Source organism: Cydia amplana, chromosome 6 (assembly GCF_948474715.1).
Source record: "Cydia amplana chromosome 6, ilCydAmpl1.1, whole genome shotgun sequence".
NCBI classification, from domain to species: domain Eukaryota; kingdom Metazoa; phylum Arthropoda; class Insecta; order Lepidoptera; family Tortricidae; genus Cydia; species Cydia amplana.
Window position 1 is genome coordinate 5,346,344 of NC_086074.1, and position 21,085 is coordinate 5,367,428.

Below are 21,085 nucleotides of genomic sequence, written 5' to 3' on the forward strand. Positions count from 1 at the left end.
TTTCCTCCAATATAAACCTTTGCCCCTTAACCACTCAAACTATAATATATAATTTTATAATTCCCCCAAATATGAATTAAGCATGGTACATCTTGTCTTATCATTTTCTTATCAGTAATTCAGTAGTGTAAAGCATATCAGTATAAGTAAACAGTAACCCAGTTTCTGATAGTGTTGTGATTTAAGCTGCAGACTTTTAAAGTTATTATGCAATAATATTATTCTATCTCAAAGAATTTATTCAATTCACTTAAATTTCTCTCATCTACAAATCTGGCCACTTCATGTTCACCCATAAATGAGCACACCATTCTCAGTGTTGTCCAAATTGTTGATGAACTGACATCTCCAGATGTGGATTCAGGGAACATATTCTTGGCTTTATATTGCTGGTTCAATGCTACTAGGAAATGCTCTGCTGCCTGCTTGTGAGCGCCTAAATTCATACAAGTAATGCCAACATTGTATCTTGCCCTGATAAACCCTGGCTCCAAGCTCAAGGCTTCATGATAAGCATCAACTGCCTCCTCAGATCTTTCACTATTTGCTAAAGTTGCCCCAAGTCTATTCCACAGCTTTGAGTCTGTATTAGCAACCATTAGAGCTGCCTTAAAGCAGTCTACAGCCTTGTCATACTCCTGACTAATATTGAACACTACTCCCAGAGCATTTTGAACATCAGGATCAATTTGAGAGGGATTCATTTGGGCAGCTCTGAGATATAATGACTTTACATGAGCTTCTAACCCTTTCAAATCTAAGCTCTTAGGATCAATATCCTGAGGTAACAAATCATTGTATTTGGGACTTGCTTTTAGCCAGTCAATTAGTGACATGAATGCATATTTAGGCATGTTTTCATTAGTGTAAGCAGCTGCAAGTGTGATGTATGCTTCCAATTGTCTAGGATCAATCTGTAGAGATTTCTTCAGTGCTGTAATAGCTAAGGGATCCTGTTCATTTTCAGCCTGTGTTGTTCCCAACATAAACCATGCTTCTGCTGAGTCAGGCTGTTGTTGGCAAGCTGCTTCAAAGCATAATACAGCCCCGGGAATATCGCCCATTTTCAACTTTTCTTTGCCTAATTCAAGAGCATTCTTATTTTCCAGCATAACATTTCCTTCAGTAAATGCATAGTCCTCTGCTATACCATTTGCAGCTTCTGTACTCCAGTAATCCGAGTTAAGTCCATCACTCAGCTTGGCCCATTCATCTTTGTACTTTTCTGCCATTTCATCAATTATTTCATCTCTTGACTTTTGACTACTTTCTGTTGATGCTCCCAAGTTAAGCTCCCCTGAACTTATCCTCTTCATAAATGACATGAATTGATTATAAGCCAATTCATCATCATTCTTTACAGTATCCACATACTCTTGAGCTTTTGCTTTAACATCAGTGGCCTCAGGTTTCTGAAGATCAGATTCTTTCACATATTCAATTTGAACATTTGATTTCTGTTGTTGCTGCATCATAGGTTGATGAGGCATATAAAATGGTCTTAGCATGTGTTGCGGGGGAATGAAAGAGGATGAAGGCCCTGCCATCCATGGAGCTATTTGTGGCCTATTTCCAACAAGTCCTGGACTTATTGTGGGCTTGGATTGTTGGGCTCCAATTTTTTCCACCTCAGGAATATTATTAAGTAAAGCATTCATATTAAATGTTTGTGGTACTTGGGAGTTCTGAGTCATGAATTCGTTGACAAACCTGTCTGATTGAGACAGCGGTTGAGAGATAGCCGCATCCCGGCTGACGATGTTAGACAACTGAACAAGTGAGTTATTGCCTCCGCAGTCGCCTCCAACGAGTTTATTTAAAGACATCTTCAAAAACAACACTACAAAAGTATGTATCACAGGTTACGACCTAAATGTATAGTTTTAAACACTTAAAGTATCACTTTTGCTCTGAGGATAAAGGACAATGGATCATTAACTTGACAGTTTTGACACCATTTAAAATTATTTAAATAAATTATAGTTTTCACTTTATCAAAGGAACAAAGTACGTACGTGTGCCGTTTGTTATTTACGACTGTTTTTTTTGACGTCTCATCACACTGTCAAAACATGTAGGTCATTTAAAATGATCAATGTTTTTCTACATAACTTAAATAGCTTTTACGTTTCGTTATACATTTAATACTTGCTACTACGATTTCATCACGTTGTCAATGTTGGTTAAACTGATTTTTGGTACTAAATTATTCGTTTGACAATTGACATTGAGCCGAGCCGCTAGTTAGTGCTATTTGTCAAATTTTAAAAATCAAAGATTGAAATTCATGAAAGAAACTGAACAAGGTAAATAAATGATTCAATACAATATGTAATTCTTATATCGGTCGTATAAATAAATCGTATCAATATCTTAAAATTAGTAGAAATATTATGTAATAAAATGTTTACAGGTTATGTTTCCTCGGTCTACATAAAACATCGTGATCTTTTTGTATTGTACGTAATTAATTGGTCCTGACTATGTCACCAACGAGCAGCGAAACAAGTACAGCTAACGAAGAAACTAACAATAGCCAAGTAGAGCTTGATACAGATAAGTGGTTTGTATGTATTTCTTTTTGTATTATAGGTAACTTTCCTTACACTATGTAAATAAAATATTTTATTGACCAAATAGGTCTTTAAGAAGCACATTATTTTCGACATACATCTTTAACGATAAGGGTTTATTAAAAAAAAAATCGTTTTTAAAAGAAAGAATTATATTATTTGTTCATAGATAAGAGACTGTGATGTCTACAAGGATGAATATAAAGAGTGCACAAGCTTCCGCGGCCGTTTCCACCAGTACTTCATTTTCGGTGAGACCCTCAACTGCAACCAGTGGAAGAAGGACTATGATAACTGCTGCAAGTGGGAATCTGACAGGGATGAGAAGGCAGCGGTGAGTTATTATTACTTATCTTGTTTCACTATTAAAAAAATATTCTGTAGTAGTACTAAGACTTCTGAAATTCAAAGTTTCTATTGGTAATTAAAAAAAATTAGAACTACTCGTTTGTAGTTCATGTTCAGTAGAATAACCATGCACTATAACACCTTGACAAGTCATATTCAGATATAGGTATATGAGCAGGCCACTGAAGTTTCTGATGACAACTTTACAACCAACACACCTTCCTTACCATTCAAATCAAATTATTAGACCTTTGCAAATCAAAAAAATACAACATTTCAATCCTCCATTACCTAGTGTAATGAACAACCTAGTTCCTCAGCAGACTAAACTCTCTCTTGCTCTAGCATTTTCAAGAGATAGAGAGGCAGATAAAAAAAAAGATTTTCATGGTAGGGCCTCAGGGTACAGTGAGCTGCAAATTGCATGGAGAAATTATGAATGAATTCATTGATAAAGGCGTCATGAACTTTATGGCTGATGGTACCTTTGTTTTTTTTTTTCCTCTAGCTGCCCTGAGGCGTATAAAAAGTTCTCCCATTCCATTGTGATTTGAATCTTCATTTTGCCATCTCATAATTGCATTTGTCTTGGCAAGTTTTGATGTATGGGCCACTAGAGGTTGTAGCTTTTCTGGATATAACAAAATCACTGGTAGTTCTTGTTACGGATCTTATAGCAAATTCCCTTCAGATTAATTGTAAAATTACAGTCTTACATTTTATCATAAATATCCTATTTTTACAGACAGCACTAATAGAGAGTGAAAAGGCGCGTCGCTTGGAGAGACTAAAAGCCCACTACAGAAATGATATCTGGAAGAAGCGAGAGGGTCCACCCGCTGACTGGGATAAGCCTCTACCCGAGTGGATGCAGAAGAGACAGGAGAACACATTCCTGGACCACAAGGCTAAGGAATATAGAGAAGGAACGCTAGGAGAGACTCCTGGGGAATGGGGGTGTTCTATCATGTGATATATTATACAAATTAGTATTAATATTTATTAAATATATTATGTAGGTGTTTGAGTATTATGACTGGTTTTAATTCCTCTCGTGTCTATAGTTTTTAAATTATTGATGATGAGTGATGAGATGAGATCATGACCATTTTGTCATTAAATTTGTAAAATCAATAATCATACATGCCTAATGTCAGCCTTATTTGGTTAGACATAAAGTTCATTTTCATATAAGATAAACATTCATTGTTCCATAATAGGCATAACACGTTATCAAAATAACTTTTCTGATCTGGATCCCTACGAGCTCAATCTAATATATCTTAGTTGTTGATGTGAAATATGTCAGCGTCTATCGTACGATAGACGCTAAATTTCATTTGATAATAAATTAAGAGGAATTACAATGAGTCACATTGTATGGAAACTTTCATATAAAATTGCCTCTTTTCTTTGTCCTTGAGTTTATTGAGTAATCCCATGTTATAAATACCAACAACAGCAAATTAGCTTATACATAACTTAATTGGCAATAAACTAATTTATGAAATAAGTATAAAAAACTTGTCAGGAAATTTCATTACGAAGTAGGTACCATCATTTAAAATCAATGGCACTTTTGACCCAGCAACGGCTTATCTTACCGATAAGACGTTCATTTATAATTGTTCACAAATAAGATAATGCCAGCTATCATTATAATGCTCGTAAACAAGTATTTTGATACGGGCGTGTGTGGAAGAAACACTGATGAGTCGTATCTTGTGCCGTGGAGTGCTCTCGCTTCGTGTTATCTCAGCACCGATGGCTCGAAACGCTAGTTACCTTATTGAGGACCCTAAATATTCCTTCTTGAAGGATTTGGGCTTGGAGAAGAAGAATGTGGGTGTGTTCAACGGGAAATGGCAGGCCAATGGGCAGGTTAGTAGGTATTTTTTATATTAGTATCTAATACATTACTATTCAAGTGATATTTTAGTATCTAATTACATTACTGTTCAAGTGGTTTTTACATTATTTACAGATTATTCATGCATTTTTTATTTTTTTATACCTTCGTACCTTAATGGTCTGCAGGCCATGGTCTTAGATAGATGGCGTGGTTTACCTACTCAAATAAAAACTCTTAGTCAAAAGTACTATATCTCATGTCATTCCCAAATTAGAACCAAGTGATTGAAATGTTTTAAATAAAACACTTAAAAATATCCTTTCTTGCATTAACAAATAGAGTGGGTGTCCAATAAGATTTTACTTTAGCGCCTTAGAAGCATATATACCTTAGCAGATATCCTAAAAAAATTTTGTATTTGTTCTAGAATTTCAACGGTAAACAATTATGCAACGGCTAAAATTACAAATTAGATAGCACACGTTAACAAACATGATTAAAAGCAAACATATTGTTCTAGTTCGTTAGCTTTTGCTGATAAAGACGTCTGCCCACATTGTTATCTTGTGTATTTTATAGCATTTAACCTTAGTAAACATCTTTATATAAATATTTAGTCATTATAAATATAAATTGCATCATAATTTTCTCAAAAATGGTCCTTCAAGCCGGATCAGAAACTGTCTCACCTCGTCAGTTTTTTCTTCTTAATGAAAGCAGTGGTGGCTTTGCAGTCTTGGCCGCCCTAGGCCCTAGGCTCTGTAGTAAGTAATAGCCGCCCCTTTCTCAGCACCCATCACATAAAACTGCTACCTTGCTGCCGCCCTAGGCCCGGGCCTACCCGCTACTGAAGGTAAACAGTAAACACTAAGGCCTGCTATAGTCATTCGAAGTCCATCTTAGCGCTTTAAAAGGAGCCCAGCAGGTGTGTGATGGATGGTGTGTTTGTCCACGTGATAAAATAAACGTAATTTTTTAACACCGCGCAGTTGAAATAGAGAAACACAAGTAATTATTACGCTGTCACACAGACAAGCGCTACAATGTCCGTAGGTACATGATCGAACCACCACACCACCCCCGGTCTGTAAACCACACACATTTCCAGCTAACAGCGCTAATTGAGTACGTACTTAAGACATTTTGTAAGTACCTAATTTCTAGTAAGCAATGTGTAAACTTTCGCAGGTAATCCAATCCTTCAGCCCAGCCAACGGCAAGGTCATAGCCGAAGTCCAGGCGGCCAGTCCATCTGACTACGAGTCCTGCGCCGCGGCAGCGCAGGAGGCCTGGCGCGAATGGGCGGAGCTCCCGGCGCCGGCGCGAGGGGAAGTGGTGCGGCAGATTGGCGACGCGCTGAGAGAGAACTTGCAACCGTTGGGGCAGCTTGTGTCGCTTGAAATGGGTAAGTGTAACTATAGTCTGGCAAACCAATTTGTCAATAGGCGCGAAATTCAAACGGAAACGTCATAGCTGAAGTCCAGGCGGCCAATCCATCTGATTACCTACGAGTCATGTGCCGCGGCATCGCAGGAGGCCTGACTCTAGTGAGCTGAGCTCCCGGCGCTTCCATTTGGTGGCAGCTCAAAATTCCCCGAGATTATTACTTTAAAATTTCCATGGTCGTATGGAAATTCGCTTTGGGTGCCATGGGTTTTAAGTCGAATTTTGATTGACTTGAATTAAATGCAACAATGGATAACACCATTTTTGCTTTCGGTACAACAATGACTTATAATAGATTCAGATCTTACCCACGTTAATGCGTCCTCAAAAACCTTTGATAAGGCTTGTCCTCCATGATATGCCGGTGACAGTAGGTACCTAATGTACCATTGTTCCAGGTAAAATCCTCCCCGAGGCCATCGGTGAAGTGGTGGAGTACATCCACGTATGCGACCTGGCTTTGGGCCTGTCCCGCTCTTTGCCCGGCACCATCCTGCCTTCAGAACGCCCTGGTCACGTGCTCATCGAGAAATGGAACCCGTTGGGAGCTATTGGCATTATCACCGCGTTTAACTTCCCTGTAGCCGTGTTTGGTTGGAACAGCGCCATTGCAATGGTATTTATTTATTGCACCCATCAGTTCTATCACGATGTTCTCTTGTCATTAAGACTTACTAACAGGGACCATCCTCCTTTCGGAACTCTGTATTGGCATTTGGCATTATGTTATCGAGAAATGAGAAGAAGAGAACACTCTTAAGAAGCTATTGGTTGCCTTTGTCTGTAAAATAAGGTTCACTTATGATACGAACGTCATATCAAATATCAAGGATTTCCCTACAAACCTATATTTACGATGACTCTTCAAATGCAGGTTACTATACAATTTTAAAGACTTTATCTGACGTATTTTTATCTTTTGAGGTAGGAACTATTTTCAATAATAATATCGTTATAAATTATCGCTATTTAATCATGAATCCACTACCTATTAACTTTACATACCTACTCACTTAAAATGCCCTTGAAAAGCAGCCCACTATCAGTCACAGCAGGGAGGCAACAGCTTGTTATCTTTTCTTTATCTATAGTAAAGTATAGTGAGTATCATTATACCGAAACCAATTTGTTTTCATTCTTCAATTGCCAGAGCGCAATACCAACAAAATGACGATAGATTTCTTTGTCAAGAGCCACGTCTTTATTCCACCCACACAACAAATTTACAACCAATCCAATCTCCACAGGTTTGCGGCGACACAAGCGTATGGAAGCCCTCAGACACGACCCCACTGATCGCGGTCGCCGTTACTAAGATTGTGGAGGGCGTTCTGGTCAAGAACAACATCCCTGGCGCCGTCGCCTCGTTGTGCGTCGGCGGTAAAGATGTCGGCCAACAGCTGGTCAAGGATCCGAGGATGAAGCTGGTCTCCTTCACTGGCAGCACTGCCGTTGGACAACAGGTAATTCTCGGTGTCTAAAGTGTCGGTGTTCAATTTTTTTAAAACGAGGTATCTGACACCAAAAAGGTGAGATAAAAAGGTTTTTCACCGTGAGATGTGGGTGAAGGATGTCGGAGCTGGTGAAGACCGTGGAAGCTATTATCTAGAGTAAACCTGCAAAAGTATCTTAGAGCTGACTGATGGCATGAATACCTACATGTTTAGCCACTCACGGATTTTTAGTCACTCGCGACGCGCGGCTATCGTGACCGATACGCACGTACTTACTGTCAGTGCTTGAAAACGGAAATCTAGGCTCGCGAAACATGTCGCACGAGTGACAAAAAAAACCGGCCAAGTGCGAATCGGACTCGCGCACGGAGGGTTCCGCACCATCAACAAAAAATAGAGCAAAACAAGCAAAAAAACGGTCACCCATCCAAGTACTGACCCCGCCCGACGTTGCTTAACTTCGGTCAAAAATCACGTTTGTTGTATGGGAGCCCCACTTAAATCTTTATTTTATTCTGTTTTTAGTATTTGTTGTTATAGCGGTAACAGAAATACATCATATGTGAAAATTTCAACTGTCTAGCCATCACGGTTCGTGAGATACAGCCTGGTGACAGACGGACGGACGGACGGACGGACAGCGGAGTCTTAGTAATAGGGTCCCGTTTTTACCCTTTGGGTACGGAACCCTAAAAATACGTGGATAAAACCGTAAAATGAGCTTAACATCTTGGACGAAACGCTACCTGGCCCAGATTCTCAATAAAGTGTTAACGTATTTTCAGGTCGGAGTGGAAGTGCAGAAGCGCTTCGGGCGCCACCTGCTGGAGCTGGGCGGCAACAACGCCATCATCGTCAACGCGGACGCCAACCTGGACCTGCTCCTGCAGGCCGCGTTGTTCGCGTGCGCCGGCACCGCGGGCCAGCGCTGCACCACCACCCGCAGGCTGCTGCTGCACAAGAAGGTGAGCTGGCAACGTCGCCGTCATTCTTCTGTTACAAGAAGGTGAGGTGACAATTTTTCGCCAATCTGATGAAATTGTCCGATCGAATCAGGCCGTGCGGACGCAAACGGCAATTTGATTCCCCGATCAAATCAGCAGGTGCGGACACAAAAATGCCAATTTTCGAAGTTAGAATCTATGGAATGCAAATTGGATATTAAATTGTGGACGCTAGATGAGATTGGCGTCAATTATTTTCCTGATCAATCGGTCGATTTGCCCAGCTCGTCTGGATACGGCTTGAAGTGGCAACGTCGCCGTCAACTTAGACTGTGTACAAGCCACAACGGCGGTATTCGCACCAATCAACAGCGGCAACAAAAACTAACCATAATCTCACCTTGAATCCTCTCTGTTACAATCCGTACCAAAATTATGATACCTACCTAGGTGAGCGCTAAAAATTAGGTGCAATGACAAATACTGTTTCAAAACTTTGATGCCAAATATCTCGAAGACTATGAACTTTGAAGTAAATATGGGATAGCCGTTGCTTTTAATGTGATAAGCTACAAAAAACATTACAAAACGAAGGGATTCAGATCGAAGGTCATTGGTGTGGGGGAGCCCCTTAAAATGGTTTGTGACTGAATCCACTGTTTATATCCCCCAGGTGTACAGCGAAGTCGTATCCCGCCTAACCAAGGCCTTCGCCGGCGTAGTGAGCAAGATCGGTGACCCCCTACTGCCAGAAACACTCATCGGGCCCCTACACACGCCGGCTGCCGTTGAAGCTTATAAGAAGACGGTTGCTGAAATCGTTAAGGCGGGCGGCAAGATCGAGTTTGGTGGAAAGGTGAATTAGACTTTTTTTAGTTGAGATAAGGTGCATTTTAGCTTGAGATTTTATATAGATACATTTACTTGTTTGTTATAAATATTTGAAACTTCCGTACCCAGAATATCCGTGGTAACACTCGCAACTACATTAAATTTGAAAACTCGTTCCAACTAGTACACCGCGTACGCCATTTTTACCCCTGTTTATAAGTACCTAAAGCAGAATAGACTAGCTCATATACCGGCGACTGCATTATGGAATTCTGACAACTCTCACTACAAAAATGTACGCAATATCGTGTCACATAACAATGCAGAAATTATTCGATTTTAGAGTCTGTGCGGAAAGAGTCTTGGAATGTATGGCGCCCAATACATTCCACGACTCTTCTCTTTCCGAACAGACTATTAGCAATATGTTAGATAGATAGATAAAATCTTTATTCAACCACAACTTACATGTTTTGTGACACAATAAATAAATAACAAGAGGCAAAAAGAAAGTTGACAAGAGACAAAAAGAAGAAAGCAACATACAATTTGATACTAATAGCAGTAATAGCAATTTACATATTTATTTTACCTAAGTAGAGGGTCATGTGTTGTGGTAAAGAATAGGCGCTGACTCAGCATAGATACTGCGGAGACCGCAGCGCTGATCTTCCGTCAGAACCTTAAATAAATATGTGTTGCACTTAGGCACAGTATACTAAGAACAGTAGTGAATCTAAGGCCGCTCGGCAAGTTATTTACCTACTCTTGCGTTGGCGCTTAGGGTTGTCACTTTTATTTTTAGTTAAATATTATTTGCGTATTATGAGTAGCACTAGGTTTCTATTTATATAATATAATGAAATGTTCTATCCATTCAGAAATGAGGTATAAATTAAGGCCGGTAAGAGCAGGCAAATGCGAGCGTACTCGAATGCGCGCGATCTCAGTCGCGGTACGGCCCACACTGCCGCCACCGTATTCCCCCGTATATTATGCGATGTGTGCGTGGCAGCGCGTGCGTACACGGCGCCCGGCGCGCACGCACACATTCAAGCCGGCAGCGGCACAGTTCTATGAAGATTCACTACTGTTCTTGTACTGTGACTTAGACATGGGCGAAATGTGTCAGTAGAGGGAAAAGATTGATATATATCTTTTTATCACTGGGATATGTATCACTCTTTTATATCTTTATATCCGTGCGTATCAGTTGCCCCGCTCACAACTGTATCGGCACTTGCTGACTTTGCGTCATCTTATGAATGAGAGAGAGACAGACTTCTCGTTCCCGCGGAATAGCGAAGCGAATGACGCGTCCGAAACTCCGAATCCGCCCGAACGACTGCTGTCGCTCGTTCATGTCGGTCGACGCGCGAGTCGCTTATCGCTTTCGCTTTAGTAAATCGTTGCCGAGGGAGTGAGAGGATATACTGATACATTCGGATTCGTAATGACAAGAAGAGTGATTCATGAAACGAGAAAGATATATATCTTTTTTATCTATCACTCGTGAGTTACTCATGTCTACTGTGACTTAGGTGATCGAGCGTGAAGGATACTTCGTGGAGCCCACCATCGTGACGGGCCTGCGCCACGACCACAGGCTCGTCCACACCGAGTGCTTCGCGCCCATCGTCTACTGCCTCGAGATCCCGGACCTGGCTGCTGGCATCGCGTACAACAACGAAGTCGAACAAGGGCTCTCGTCGAGCCTGTTCACTGAGAGCTTAGCTGATATCTTCAAGGTATGTATATTATGGTCAATTTAATTTCATATTAACTCACATTTATAGACGGGTCTAACGCGAAATTTATTCAATTACCTTTATTTACCGACGTTTCGACACAAGTTTCACTGGTCATGGTCGCGGCTAACTGGATAAAAATATTATAATTTAATTTCAATCTAAAAGAAGTCAACAAAAAGAAGTCTTTTTATTATATAATTTACTTACTTTTTATAATTCCTTCATGTAATTCTGCCGAAATTATACCACAAACCATTCCTTGCGCAGCAGGCCGAGCACAGGAATGACGTGATAGTTTTACGCCCGAAATAGACTACCCGTCTTTTCTCAATATATTAATCAGAGGGGTTGTAGGCGAGATACTGTGCTAGGCCAACGGGCCAGATGAAAAACCCTTTGGAAACGTCACAGATACTTTGCAATGCATTATTTTTAAATTAGAACACCCATCTGTACCTGCCTTACTGCCTATAAGGTTAGTAGTAGTAGTAAATCACTTTATATATACATATATTCCCATCTACTTGGGGTCGGCCCTCCTTGTCCTTCTTCTCCACTGTACACGATTCTGTGTGGTGTCTTTGTCGACGTTCATTTCTTTGTCTTTTTCGACCGTCGTCAACCAAGTGGAAGGTCGTCTTCTGCGTCCTTTCCACGTCGTCTGCAACTGAAGGGCAAGCTTGACTATGTAGTCCTCAGGGCGTCTCTGTACGTGCCCGTACCATCGAAGGCGTTTTTCTTTTATTTTCTCAGCTATAAGTGCCACCTTTTGAAGCTTCCTCTTATGTAACTATTTCTGATTTTATCCATCAGTGTGACGCTACCTGACCAGCGCAACATACGCATCTCCGTGGTATGCAGTTTCTGAAGATGGTTCTTATTGGTTGCCCAACATTCAGATCCGTACAAAATCGTAGGTCTTATAGCAATTTTGTACATTTTGCCCTTGATTTTGCATCTTTCTGTCGCACATTACGCCTGTCAGCTGCCGCCACTTTAGCCATCCCGATGTTGTTCTATGGGTGATATCGCCGTCTATCTTCCCATCACTGGTTATCACAGAACCCAAGTATTTAAATTGGTCGACAGTTGGTAATTGCGTATCTCCGATGAGTAACTTCAAGTCATCGTTCTTCGTGTCAGCATCAAAAACGCAGGACATGTGCTCTGTTTTTGTTCAACTTATTCTTAGACCGTTTTCTTCAAAGGATTTTATAAGGGATCTCTTCCAGCTAACCTTATTATGTGAAGAGAGTTGTTTAATCCGTTCATGCGCTAAAAATGAACCTTTATTTTTGTAGTGGATCGGTCCCGGAGGCTCGGACTGCGGCATCGTGAACGTGAACATCCCGACGAGCGGCGCGGAGGTGGGCGGCGCGTTCGGCGGCGAGAAGGCCACGGGCGGCGGCCGCGAGTGCGGCGCCGACAGCTGGAGGAGCTACATGCGCCGCGCCACCGTCACCATCAACTACTCGGGGGCCATTACACTGGCGCAGAATATTCAGTTTGGAGATTAATAACACATACTAAAGTCTATTTTTTTATTCGGTAGACTGAAATGACAGTTCATAGTATGAAATGACATTTTATGTTCATACTGTTTGCGCCCTTTTGGCGCTATTTAAATAAAACAAATGTTAAATTAAATTACCATTTTTAATGGTATTCAATGAGTACAATATATAAGGTTCTTTATAAGTCTAGGACACGCGCGATGGGTACGGTGGTTAGAATGCAAGAGAGTGTGCTTGCGGCGCGCTGCCTGGAGATGCGTTGCATAGGCGAAACTCTGGCGCCAGCATCGCGCTTTCTGGTTGGCCGCTGACCTCGCCGTGCATGTTGGCATCCTGGAGATGCAGGGCTGCGTTCTAACACATCATTGGTTGGCTCGAAGGTGGCGGTGCTGCCAACAGCGCTAACATACTCCGGGACGCTGAAAGCCGAGGGTCTTTCAGGACTCTCTCTGTTGTACAGGCAGCGGACATATTCGGTTGAGTGCTCGCTTGACTATCCCTCTAGCGGTATTGATGTCAGCTACGCGCGGCACGCCATCCTTTCCGTTATATAGTTTGACGACTCTGCCCATGCGCCATAGCAAAGGCGGCAAGCCTTCCTCCTTAATGAGTACGAGCTCTCCGAGCTGTAGATCGCGTTGCCTCTCGCGCCACTTGTAGCGTTGTTGCAGTAGGGACACGAACTCGGTCGACCAGCGTTTCCAGAAGTGTTGCCGCAGCTGTTCTAGCCTCAGGAAGCGGTCCAGGCGGTTCGGGTTCCGGTCTTGCAGTGGCGGAGCCGGCAGCGACGTGAGCGGCCTAAAAATGAGAAAGTGCCCGGGAGTAAGGGGGTAAAAGTCATTAGGGGAGGAGGAGAGTGGGCAGAGAGGCCTACTGTTCAAAATTGCCTCCACTTGGCTAAAAAGAGACGAAAGTTCCTCAAAGGTAAGGTGTGTATTGCCCAAAACTCGTTTGAGGTGAAATTTGGCGCTTTTAATGCCGGCCTCCGCGTAGCCATTAAAGTTAGGAGCATAAGCTGGCGCAAATTTAAATTTTATACCTTGACCAGCTGCAAAATCAGATATATCGTTTTCATATAACTTAAAAAAATCATTTATCTCTTTGGCTGCAGCTACAAAGTTTCTACCATTATCACAAAACAGCTCCGCAGGTCTGCCGCGCCTGGCGATAAATCTGCGGAGTGCCAGCACAAATGCATCTTTAGACAGGTCGCTAACAGCTTCTAAATGAACACATTTATATCTTAAGCATATAAATAGACACAGATAACATTTAGTGATTTTACATCCACGTCCACGGCGATCTGTTATTAAATAAGGACCTGCAAAGTCAACAGCTGTTGACGTGAATGGAAAATCAGCATTTATGCGCTGCGCTGGTAAATTGCCCATTATATTTTTTAAAGTTTGGCCAGCGATTCTTTTACAAGTGACACAATTGTGGGCCGTGCTCCTTGCGACGTTTCTGCCCCCGACTGGCCATATCAAGTCCCGTACTGAGCATAGCAATAGCTGTGGTCCTGCATGTAAGAGACGTATGTGTTCATGTGTAAAAATGAGTTTGGTTAGTGTGTGTTTAGCACGTAATAACATGGGATGCTTCTGTTCGTAACTACAATCTGAAGCATCTAGCCTTCCCCCGACTCTCAAGAGACCTTGTGAGTCCAAAAATGGGTTCAGAGTTATAATGTGTGATCTAGGACTCAACCTATGACCTTTGCGCATCGTTTCAAGTTCAGAAGCAAATGACTGCTGTTGTGCAATTTTAACTAAAGTATGCAAAGAGTCTGTAAGCTCTTGTGGCGATAGCGAGCCAGTTAATTTAGGCAGGCTGGGCTTACAGTTATTTATGAAACGGCGCACATAAGCCATAGTATGTTGTAGCCTTTTATATTTAGAAAATCTATTAAAATCAATGACAGATGGTCCATCGTCTGTGCTTGTAAGCATAGACATTACTTTGATTTCTGGCAAGACCTCCGGCTCGACAGAATTTAGCTCTGGCCATTCATTTTCAGGCTTTAATAGAAACTCGGGGCCCTTCCACCACAGAGCGTTTCCAGAGACATGCTGTGGATCAACACCACGCGTTGCAAGATCACTTGGATTTTCTTTTGTAGGTACATGTCTCCAGGTGGCTCCGGGAGTGAGACTGGCTATAGCGGCTACTCTGTTTGCTACAAAAGTTTTAAGTTTGGATCTGTCTGTCTTTAGCCAAGCCAGGCAGCAGCTAGAGTCAGTCCAGAATATTGTGCGAGAGACAGGACGTCTCCAGGCTCCTACTACGGCTGCATATGTTTGTGCTGCTAACAAGCACCCAGCTAATTCTAATCGTGGTATAGTTGTGCGCCGGATTGGAGCTATTCTGTCTTTCGCACACAGCAGGTGGACTTGTTGTTCACCCGAGTCAGAAATAGTTTTTACATAAATGCAGGCTGCATATGCAGTCTCTGCAGCGTCAGAAAAGCAATGTAGTTCTATTGTGGAGGGCGCCTCGCACAATACATATCTAGGTATACTGAGTCCTTTAATGTGATGCAATTTTTTTATAAATCGCGACCAGATTCGCTGTATTTCAGGCGAAACTGGCTCGTCCCAAGATTTGCCTTCTTTCCACAAAGTTTGTATTAATATCTTAGGTTTGACTGTGCACAGGCTTAAAAGACCTAAGGGATCAAATACTTGGAACGTTTTAGACAAAATTGTTCGTTTTGTAATTGTTTCATCAGAGTGATCATTTTTAATTGAAAAGTTTAATATATCTTGGCTGGGTTGCCACCCCAGTCCAAGTGTTTGACAAGCTTGACTCAAAGCTAGATGATCATCTTGATTAATGAAATCTGACTTTAGTAACGCGTTTGAATTCGAACGGTATTTACGCAAATTGAAACAACCAGAGGCTAAAGACTGTGAGACGCCGGCCTGTATATGAAGCAGCTCTGATTCAGAGTCTGCGCCTGTTAATAAGTCATCACAGTAAAAATCATTTTGTATAATGGTCCTAACCAAAGGATCCTTGCTCTCAGCCCCTAACTGCCACAAACAGCGAGCCGCTAGCCAGCTCGCCGACGCAAAGCCATACGTTACTGTATTTAAAGTGAGAGAGCGTATAGGTAGGTGCTCGTCTTCGCGCCATAGAATCACTTGTAGGTTTCTGTCCATTTCATTCATTAAAATTTGCCTGTATTGTTTTTCTATGTCACCCGAGAGCACATACCTGTACTGACGGAATCTAAGCAATATTTCAAACAGTGAGTTTTGGATATTTGGTCCTACCAACTGAATATCATTGATAGAATAACCAGAGGAGGTTGGGCAACTAGCGTTGAACACAGTTCTTAAGCGAGTAGATTCACTCTCCTTCATCACAGGGTGATGAGGGAGGTGGTTGGCTGTATAACATTGCTTAGACTCCGACAGATGCCCTAAATCCCTATATTCATTTATGAAATCAACATACATTGATTTAAGCTCAGGCTGTTTACTAAAACGCTTTTCTAAGTTAAATAAGCGCTTTTTAGCTATGTTGAATGTGTTGCCTAGGCAGTCTGGTGTATCTTTTAAAGGTAAACGCACTACAAACCTGCCGTCAGATTGGCGATAGGTATTTTCAACAAAGTGTTTTTCTATGGGGTGAGAGTCGAACTCACTCCCATTTTTGATGGAGTCCGCCTCTGACGGCAGCTCCTCTGTCTCCCAAAACTTTGTCATTTGGGCCGACAGATCAGCTAAGCAAAGATGGCTACGTGTGGTTACCGAATTTGCATGTGTAGTGGCTCCCTCTACCGGGCCAGCTACTAGCCACCCAAGTTTAGATGGGATTAGGAAGGTGCGCTTGCTCGTTGGCATTGTTTTTGCAGCACCTGTTACAATTGACCAAAACATTTCCACTCCCAACAGCATATCAATTTGGGATGGCACATTAAAGGTTGGGTCTGCAAGCTGCATAGTAGCAGGTAAGTTAAGTTGACTGACGTCAACATATTTTAGTGGGAAGCGATCAGTTATTTGGTCTAAAACTAGAAAGTCAAGACTGGCATTGAAATCGCTTAATTTAGATTTAATATGAGCTGCACAACGTACAGGCTTATAGGTCAGAGGCGTATTTCCTATTCCTGTAACATTTGAGGCAGTTAGAGGCTGAAGATCAAGTTGCAAGCGTTGTCTTAATGCTTCAGTAAGATAATTAGACTGTGAGCAGCTATCTAACAGACACTTCACAGTTTCTTTTTTATTGTTGAAAGGGTTAACTATATCAATTAGAGCAGTTGAGAGCAATGCTTCGCTATTGGTAAGCAAAGTATTAGCAGTGAAGGTGTGATGCACCTCTGCACTGTCAGAAGTTAGCATAGTGGAGGCGCAGGCTACATTAACCCTAGCACTATCGGTAGACTGAACTGTCTGTTCCATGTTAGCTCCACTATTAGAAGTGTTAGTTGGTGAGGTGTGTAGGTATGTATTGTGTCGTCTCTTACATACGCGACAGCCGTTTAACTTGCAAGCGCGGGTCTCGTGGTCCGGTCGGAGGCAGACATGGCACAGCTTCAGGGTGGACGCCCGCGCCCAGCGCTCGTCGACTGACATTTTTCTAAAGACTGGGCAGTCGTACACCCTGTGATCGCCATGGCACACGACGCACGGCCGACCCTTGTTGTCACTTTGTTTCTCTGAAATCATGAAGGTTTTTATGTTTTTATCATGTTTAAATGAAGTTTTATTAGCCACAGGCACTGGCTTGTGGTTAGCTTGTTTGTCCCGCTTTGAGCGGTATAGGTTTTCTAAAATATCTGCACGATTCTTTAAAAATTCCCTAAAATCTTCAAGTGTGGGCCACTCCTTAAGAGTGTTTCTATGCTCTTCCCATTTTGAATTAGTATTAGTGTCCAATTTAGCCGCTAACAAATGTACTAACATTGTATCCCAGTGCTCCGTTGGTTGCCCCAATGTTTTAAGGGCACGGAGGTTTTTAGTAACATGGTCGCTTAAAAATCTTAATGATTTATCAGATTCTCGCTGTATGGGCTCTAAATTAAATAAAGCATTTAAGTGGTTAGTAATCAGTTGCCTTTTGTTACTGAACCTGTCACATAAAAGTTTCCAGGCTTCAGTGTAGTTGGCAGCGGAAACTTCTAAATTTGCTATGACTCTCGAAGCCTCTCCCTCAAGATAGGAACTCAGATAATGAAACTTATGGATAGGCTTAATGTGTTCATTATTATGAATTAAAGATTCATAAAGGTCTTTGAATTCCATCCATTTATAATAAGATCCGTCAAATTTAGAGATTTTAATTTGAGGGAGCTTGAAGCCGAGATGCTCCGAGTGACAGCCTCCTGAAGAACAGGTTTTAACAGAAGTCTCCGGTGACATTTTTTGAGCCTGAGAGCGTTCAAGTATACTCTGAGCTGTAGCTATAGCAGTGTTAATATGAGTCTCATTAGTGTCCCGTTCTAAAAGTTCACTGTCAAGATTGTCAGAGTTAGCTACTTCTATCGAAGTTTGCAGCTCGTCAAGGCGCGTGGATAACTCTATAACTTTATTTAATCTTAAGGTCAGCTCGTTGAATTTAACACCGGTTAGCACTTCATCCTCTGTAATTGTTTTTAAGTAGCCACGGAATTTAGAAACCTGGCCCTTTATGGAGCCACGTTTAACACGTAGTTCTGCCAAAAGAGCTTCCCTTTTTGCTGCTTCAGTCATGTTGAATTATGTTTTTAGCTGAGCTAGCAAGTCTTAACAACAAAATTTTAATTTAAATGCGAGTTTAAAGTTATCCACGTAAGAAAATAAAAATTGGCAAAACAGCTTACGCCCCTTAGTGACTTCAACAGCTACGCAGAGGTGCCCTTGGTGTGTCGCAGCAGCTTGCGGCTTCACACTGGACAACTTGCCACGTGGTGATAGATGTGGGCGTGGCACGATGTATTCGTGGCACGCGGCACGCACTTCGACAGGTTGCCCACTGAAATTGTGCAAACGAATATGTGCATATGCGAACACAAACCAAGATGCAAGCAGCGGTGAAGTTAAAAAGAATCTGATTAGGTCAGCGTAGGTACTCGGAATACAATTAAGAAAGTCAAATTTTAAGAGAACACACGTTTGGGCCTTTAAGTGCAAATGAATTAAGCGTGAATGCGTGATTAAAAAGGTTTCGTCACGAAATAAAAAAAGGCTCATGCAATTTCACTGGTTTTTAGAAAAGTACGTCTTTAAATTTTAAATGGAATGAATAATAGCACTTCACTATAGTTTAAATGAAATTAAGAAAGCCCCGATAGGCATTTAAGCAGAAATAAAGTTTAACAGATGCTTAACACTGTTAACAGTAGGTATATGCCAACGTGGCAGAAAGCGAGCCCGCACACGATTATCACACTTTGAAGAACTATTCTGAAAGTAAAACACAAATGAAGGCAATAATTACACAATAAGCACTCTTTTAAGTTTAGGTTGTAAGGGAATTCAATGGTATTTTAGTTTAAAGTAAGTTGTCAAGTGAGGTTAAGTAAAGGTCAAAGTCAATGTAGGTACTAAATTATTATTGGGAATGTTGAATTTACGTTACGTTAAGTTGAGTTTTAATTACAAAAAGGATTTTAAGTTTAAAGTTAAGGCAAAAGGTATTTAAGGTAAGAATGGCAAAGGTAAGGTAAGTGGTTAGGTGGTAAGGGGTAAGGTAAAAAACGGGTTATGTTGGGCACCCCTCACGGCACTTTCCTCGATTCGCCAGCCGCCACGCGCTGCCGCCTTGTTGCTATGCGCCGACGCTCCTCGTAGTTTTGAACCGGACCCAGTCGCCGCTGCCTTCCCTCTTGTGTCTTCGGGTTTATCTTGAGCTGGCGGCGATGGCACGCGGTGTTGTTGGTTGGTAGCTTGCGTCGACGCCGGCTCCAGGCCCACAGCGTCCCAAGATGGCGGCCTTTGCTCAGGCACTGTAAAAAGGCTCAAAATATTCCGCGCGTGTCCTGTCACGGTCGCCAATTTATGTTTGCGCCCTTTTGGCGCTATTTAAATAAAACAAATGTTAAATTAAATTACCATTTTTAATGGTATTCAATGAGTACAATATATAAGGTTCTTTATAAGTCTAGGACACGCGCGATGGGTACGGTGGTTAGAATGCAAGAGAGTGTGCTTGCGGCGCGCTGCCTGGAGATGCGTTGCATAGGCGAAACTCTGGCGCCAGCATCGCGCTTTCTGGTTGGCCGCTGACCTCGCCGTGCATGTTGGCATCCTGGAGATGCAGGGCTGCGTTCTAACACATCATTGGTTGGCTCGAAGGTGGCGGTGCTGCCAACAGCGCTAACACATACTATGAACTGTCATTTCAGTCTACCGAATAAAAAAATAGACTTTATAGATCAGGGATGTTGCGAATATCCGCATCCGCATCCGCAACCGCGGAACTTCCGCATTATTTTCAACATCCGCATCCGCATAAAATCGATGCGGATTTAATGCGGATGTGGAATATGTCGGTACAGGAACGTCTTAGCATCGGCGTAAGTTAGCACTTACTGCTAGGTAATTTAGTCATTAACCAAAAAAACCTATTAGAAATGAGCAGTCAAGCGTGAGTGGGACTTAATGTACGGAAGCCTTGGAACGCTAGTCCGACTCGCACTTGGCCGGTTTTATGAAATAAAAATTACTAAAATGTAATATTTGACGTTTTTTATGGTATTATCTTAACATCCGCATCCACATCCGCATCCGCGGATGTGAGCCTTTAAAAATCCGCATCCGCATCCGCGGATGTCTAAAAATCGACATCCGCAACATCCCTGCTATAGATATTAGAATATCGTCGTTTTTCAGTGAAGAAATAATATTCGTGTAATTCAATGCGAGGGTCTCTTATTGTTTCCCATAAAGTTCTAAGTCATAATGTATTGCTTGTCCGCATTTTCGTTAGTCATAATTTGGTTTGCCTCAGACACGCATAACTTTTCAGGATTGCCATAAAACAAACCTGACATATCTATCTACAGGATATCTGATCTATAGGATAATCTTACGAAAATCCTGAAAAGTTTACGGTTTCAGATTCAGAATTATGACTAATGATAATCATTACATTATGACGTTCAATAATTATGTCAAACAAAGGGATCCGGTGTTTGGACTGTTTACCTCTAACGCGTACCATCGTTGACACAGTTAACTAACCTTTCGTAAATCTTAAAATGATCAGTTCGTGCTGTGTGTGTGGGTGAAGTGAACACGTGAAACTTAGATTAACACTACAATTGTCTAAAGAGTTTGTCTCGAGTCAAAAGTATAAGCAAGTAATGTGAATGACGTAAATGTAACAATGTTTTATTTAAGACTGAACATAATTAAACAAGCTTTATTTTGTTTTATTCTTCT

At 41.7% G+C, this 21,085-nt stretch overlaps 3 protein-coding genes across 3 annotated transcripts; 2 read left to right on the top strand and 1 right to left on the bottom strand.

Annotated features, from left to right (window-relative positions):
* Positions 1–19: 19 nt before the first annotated feature.
* On the bottom strand, positions 20–1,943 carry LOC134648651 (peroxisomal targeting signal 1 receptor). The gene has a single exon (XM_063503140.1). The coding sequence runs from the start codon at positions 1,824–1,826 to the stop codon at positions 219–221; it is 1,608 nt and encodes a 535-aa protein (XP_063359210.1). The 5' UTR covers positions 1,827–1,943; the 3' UTR covers positions 20–218.
* A 504-nt stretch (positions 1,944–2,447) lies between these two features.
* LOC134649212 (synaptic plasticity regulator PANTS) lies at positions 2,448–3,954 on the top strand. Its single transcript, XM_063503931.1, has 3 exons — positions 2,448–2,567; positions 2,743–2,907; positions 3,667–3,954. Exons 1-3 carry the CDS (start codon positions 2,484–2,486, stop codon positions 3,892–3,894), a joined length of 477 nt encoding a protein of 158 aa, XP_063360001.1. The 5' UTR covers positions 2,448–2,483; the 3' UTR covers positions 3,895–3,954.
* Positions 3,955–4,589: 635 nt separating this feature from the next.
* Positions 4,590–12,716, top strand: LOC134648670 (putative aldehyde dehydrogenase family 7 member A1 homolog). The gene is made up of 8 exons (XM_063503166.1): positions 4,590–4,802; positions 5,962–6,178; positions 6,618–6,835; positions 7,467–7,682; positions 8,459–8,638; positions 9,291–9,473; positions 10,990–11,196; positions 12,501–12,716. The coding sequence occupies exons 1-8, from the start codon at positions 4,632–4,634 to the stop codon at positions 12,714–12,716; spliced, it is 1,608 nt and encodes a 535-aa protein (XP_063359236.1). The 5' UTR covers positions 4,590–4,631.
* Positions 12,717–21,085: the final 8,369 nt, after the last annotated feature.

Bases quoted from the DNA above. Each gene is read 5' to 3' on its own strand.
- LOC134648651 (XM_063503140.1), bottom strand. From the start codon at position 1,826: ATGTCTTTAAATAAACTCGTTGGAGGCGACTGCGGAGGCAATAACTCA.
- LOC134649212 (XM_063503931.1), top strand. From the start codon at position 2,484: ATGTCACCAACGAGCAGCGAAACAAGTACAGCTAACGAAGAAACTAAC. The intron at 2,568-2,742 runs GTATGTATTTCT...ATTTGTTCATAG, and splicing joins TTGATACAGATAAGTGGTTT to ATAAGAGACTGTGATGTCTA. The intron at 2,908-3,666 runs GTGAGTTATTAT...CTATTTTTACAG, and splicing joins ACAGGGATGAGAAGGCAGCG to ACAGCACTAATAGAGAGTGA.
- LOC134648670 (XM_063503166.1), top strand. From the start codon at position 4,632: ATGAGTCGTATCTTGTGCCGTGGAGTGCTCTCGCTTCGTGTTATCTCA. The intron at 6,179-6,617 runs GTAAGTGTAACT...CCATTGTTCCAG, and splicing joins GCTTGTGTCGCTTGAAATGG to GTAAAATCCTCCCCGAGGCC. The intron at 9,474-10,989 runs GTGAATTAGACT...ACTGTGACTTAG, and splicing joins AGATCGAGTTTGGTGGAAAG to GTGATCGAGCGTGAAGGATA.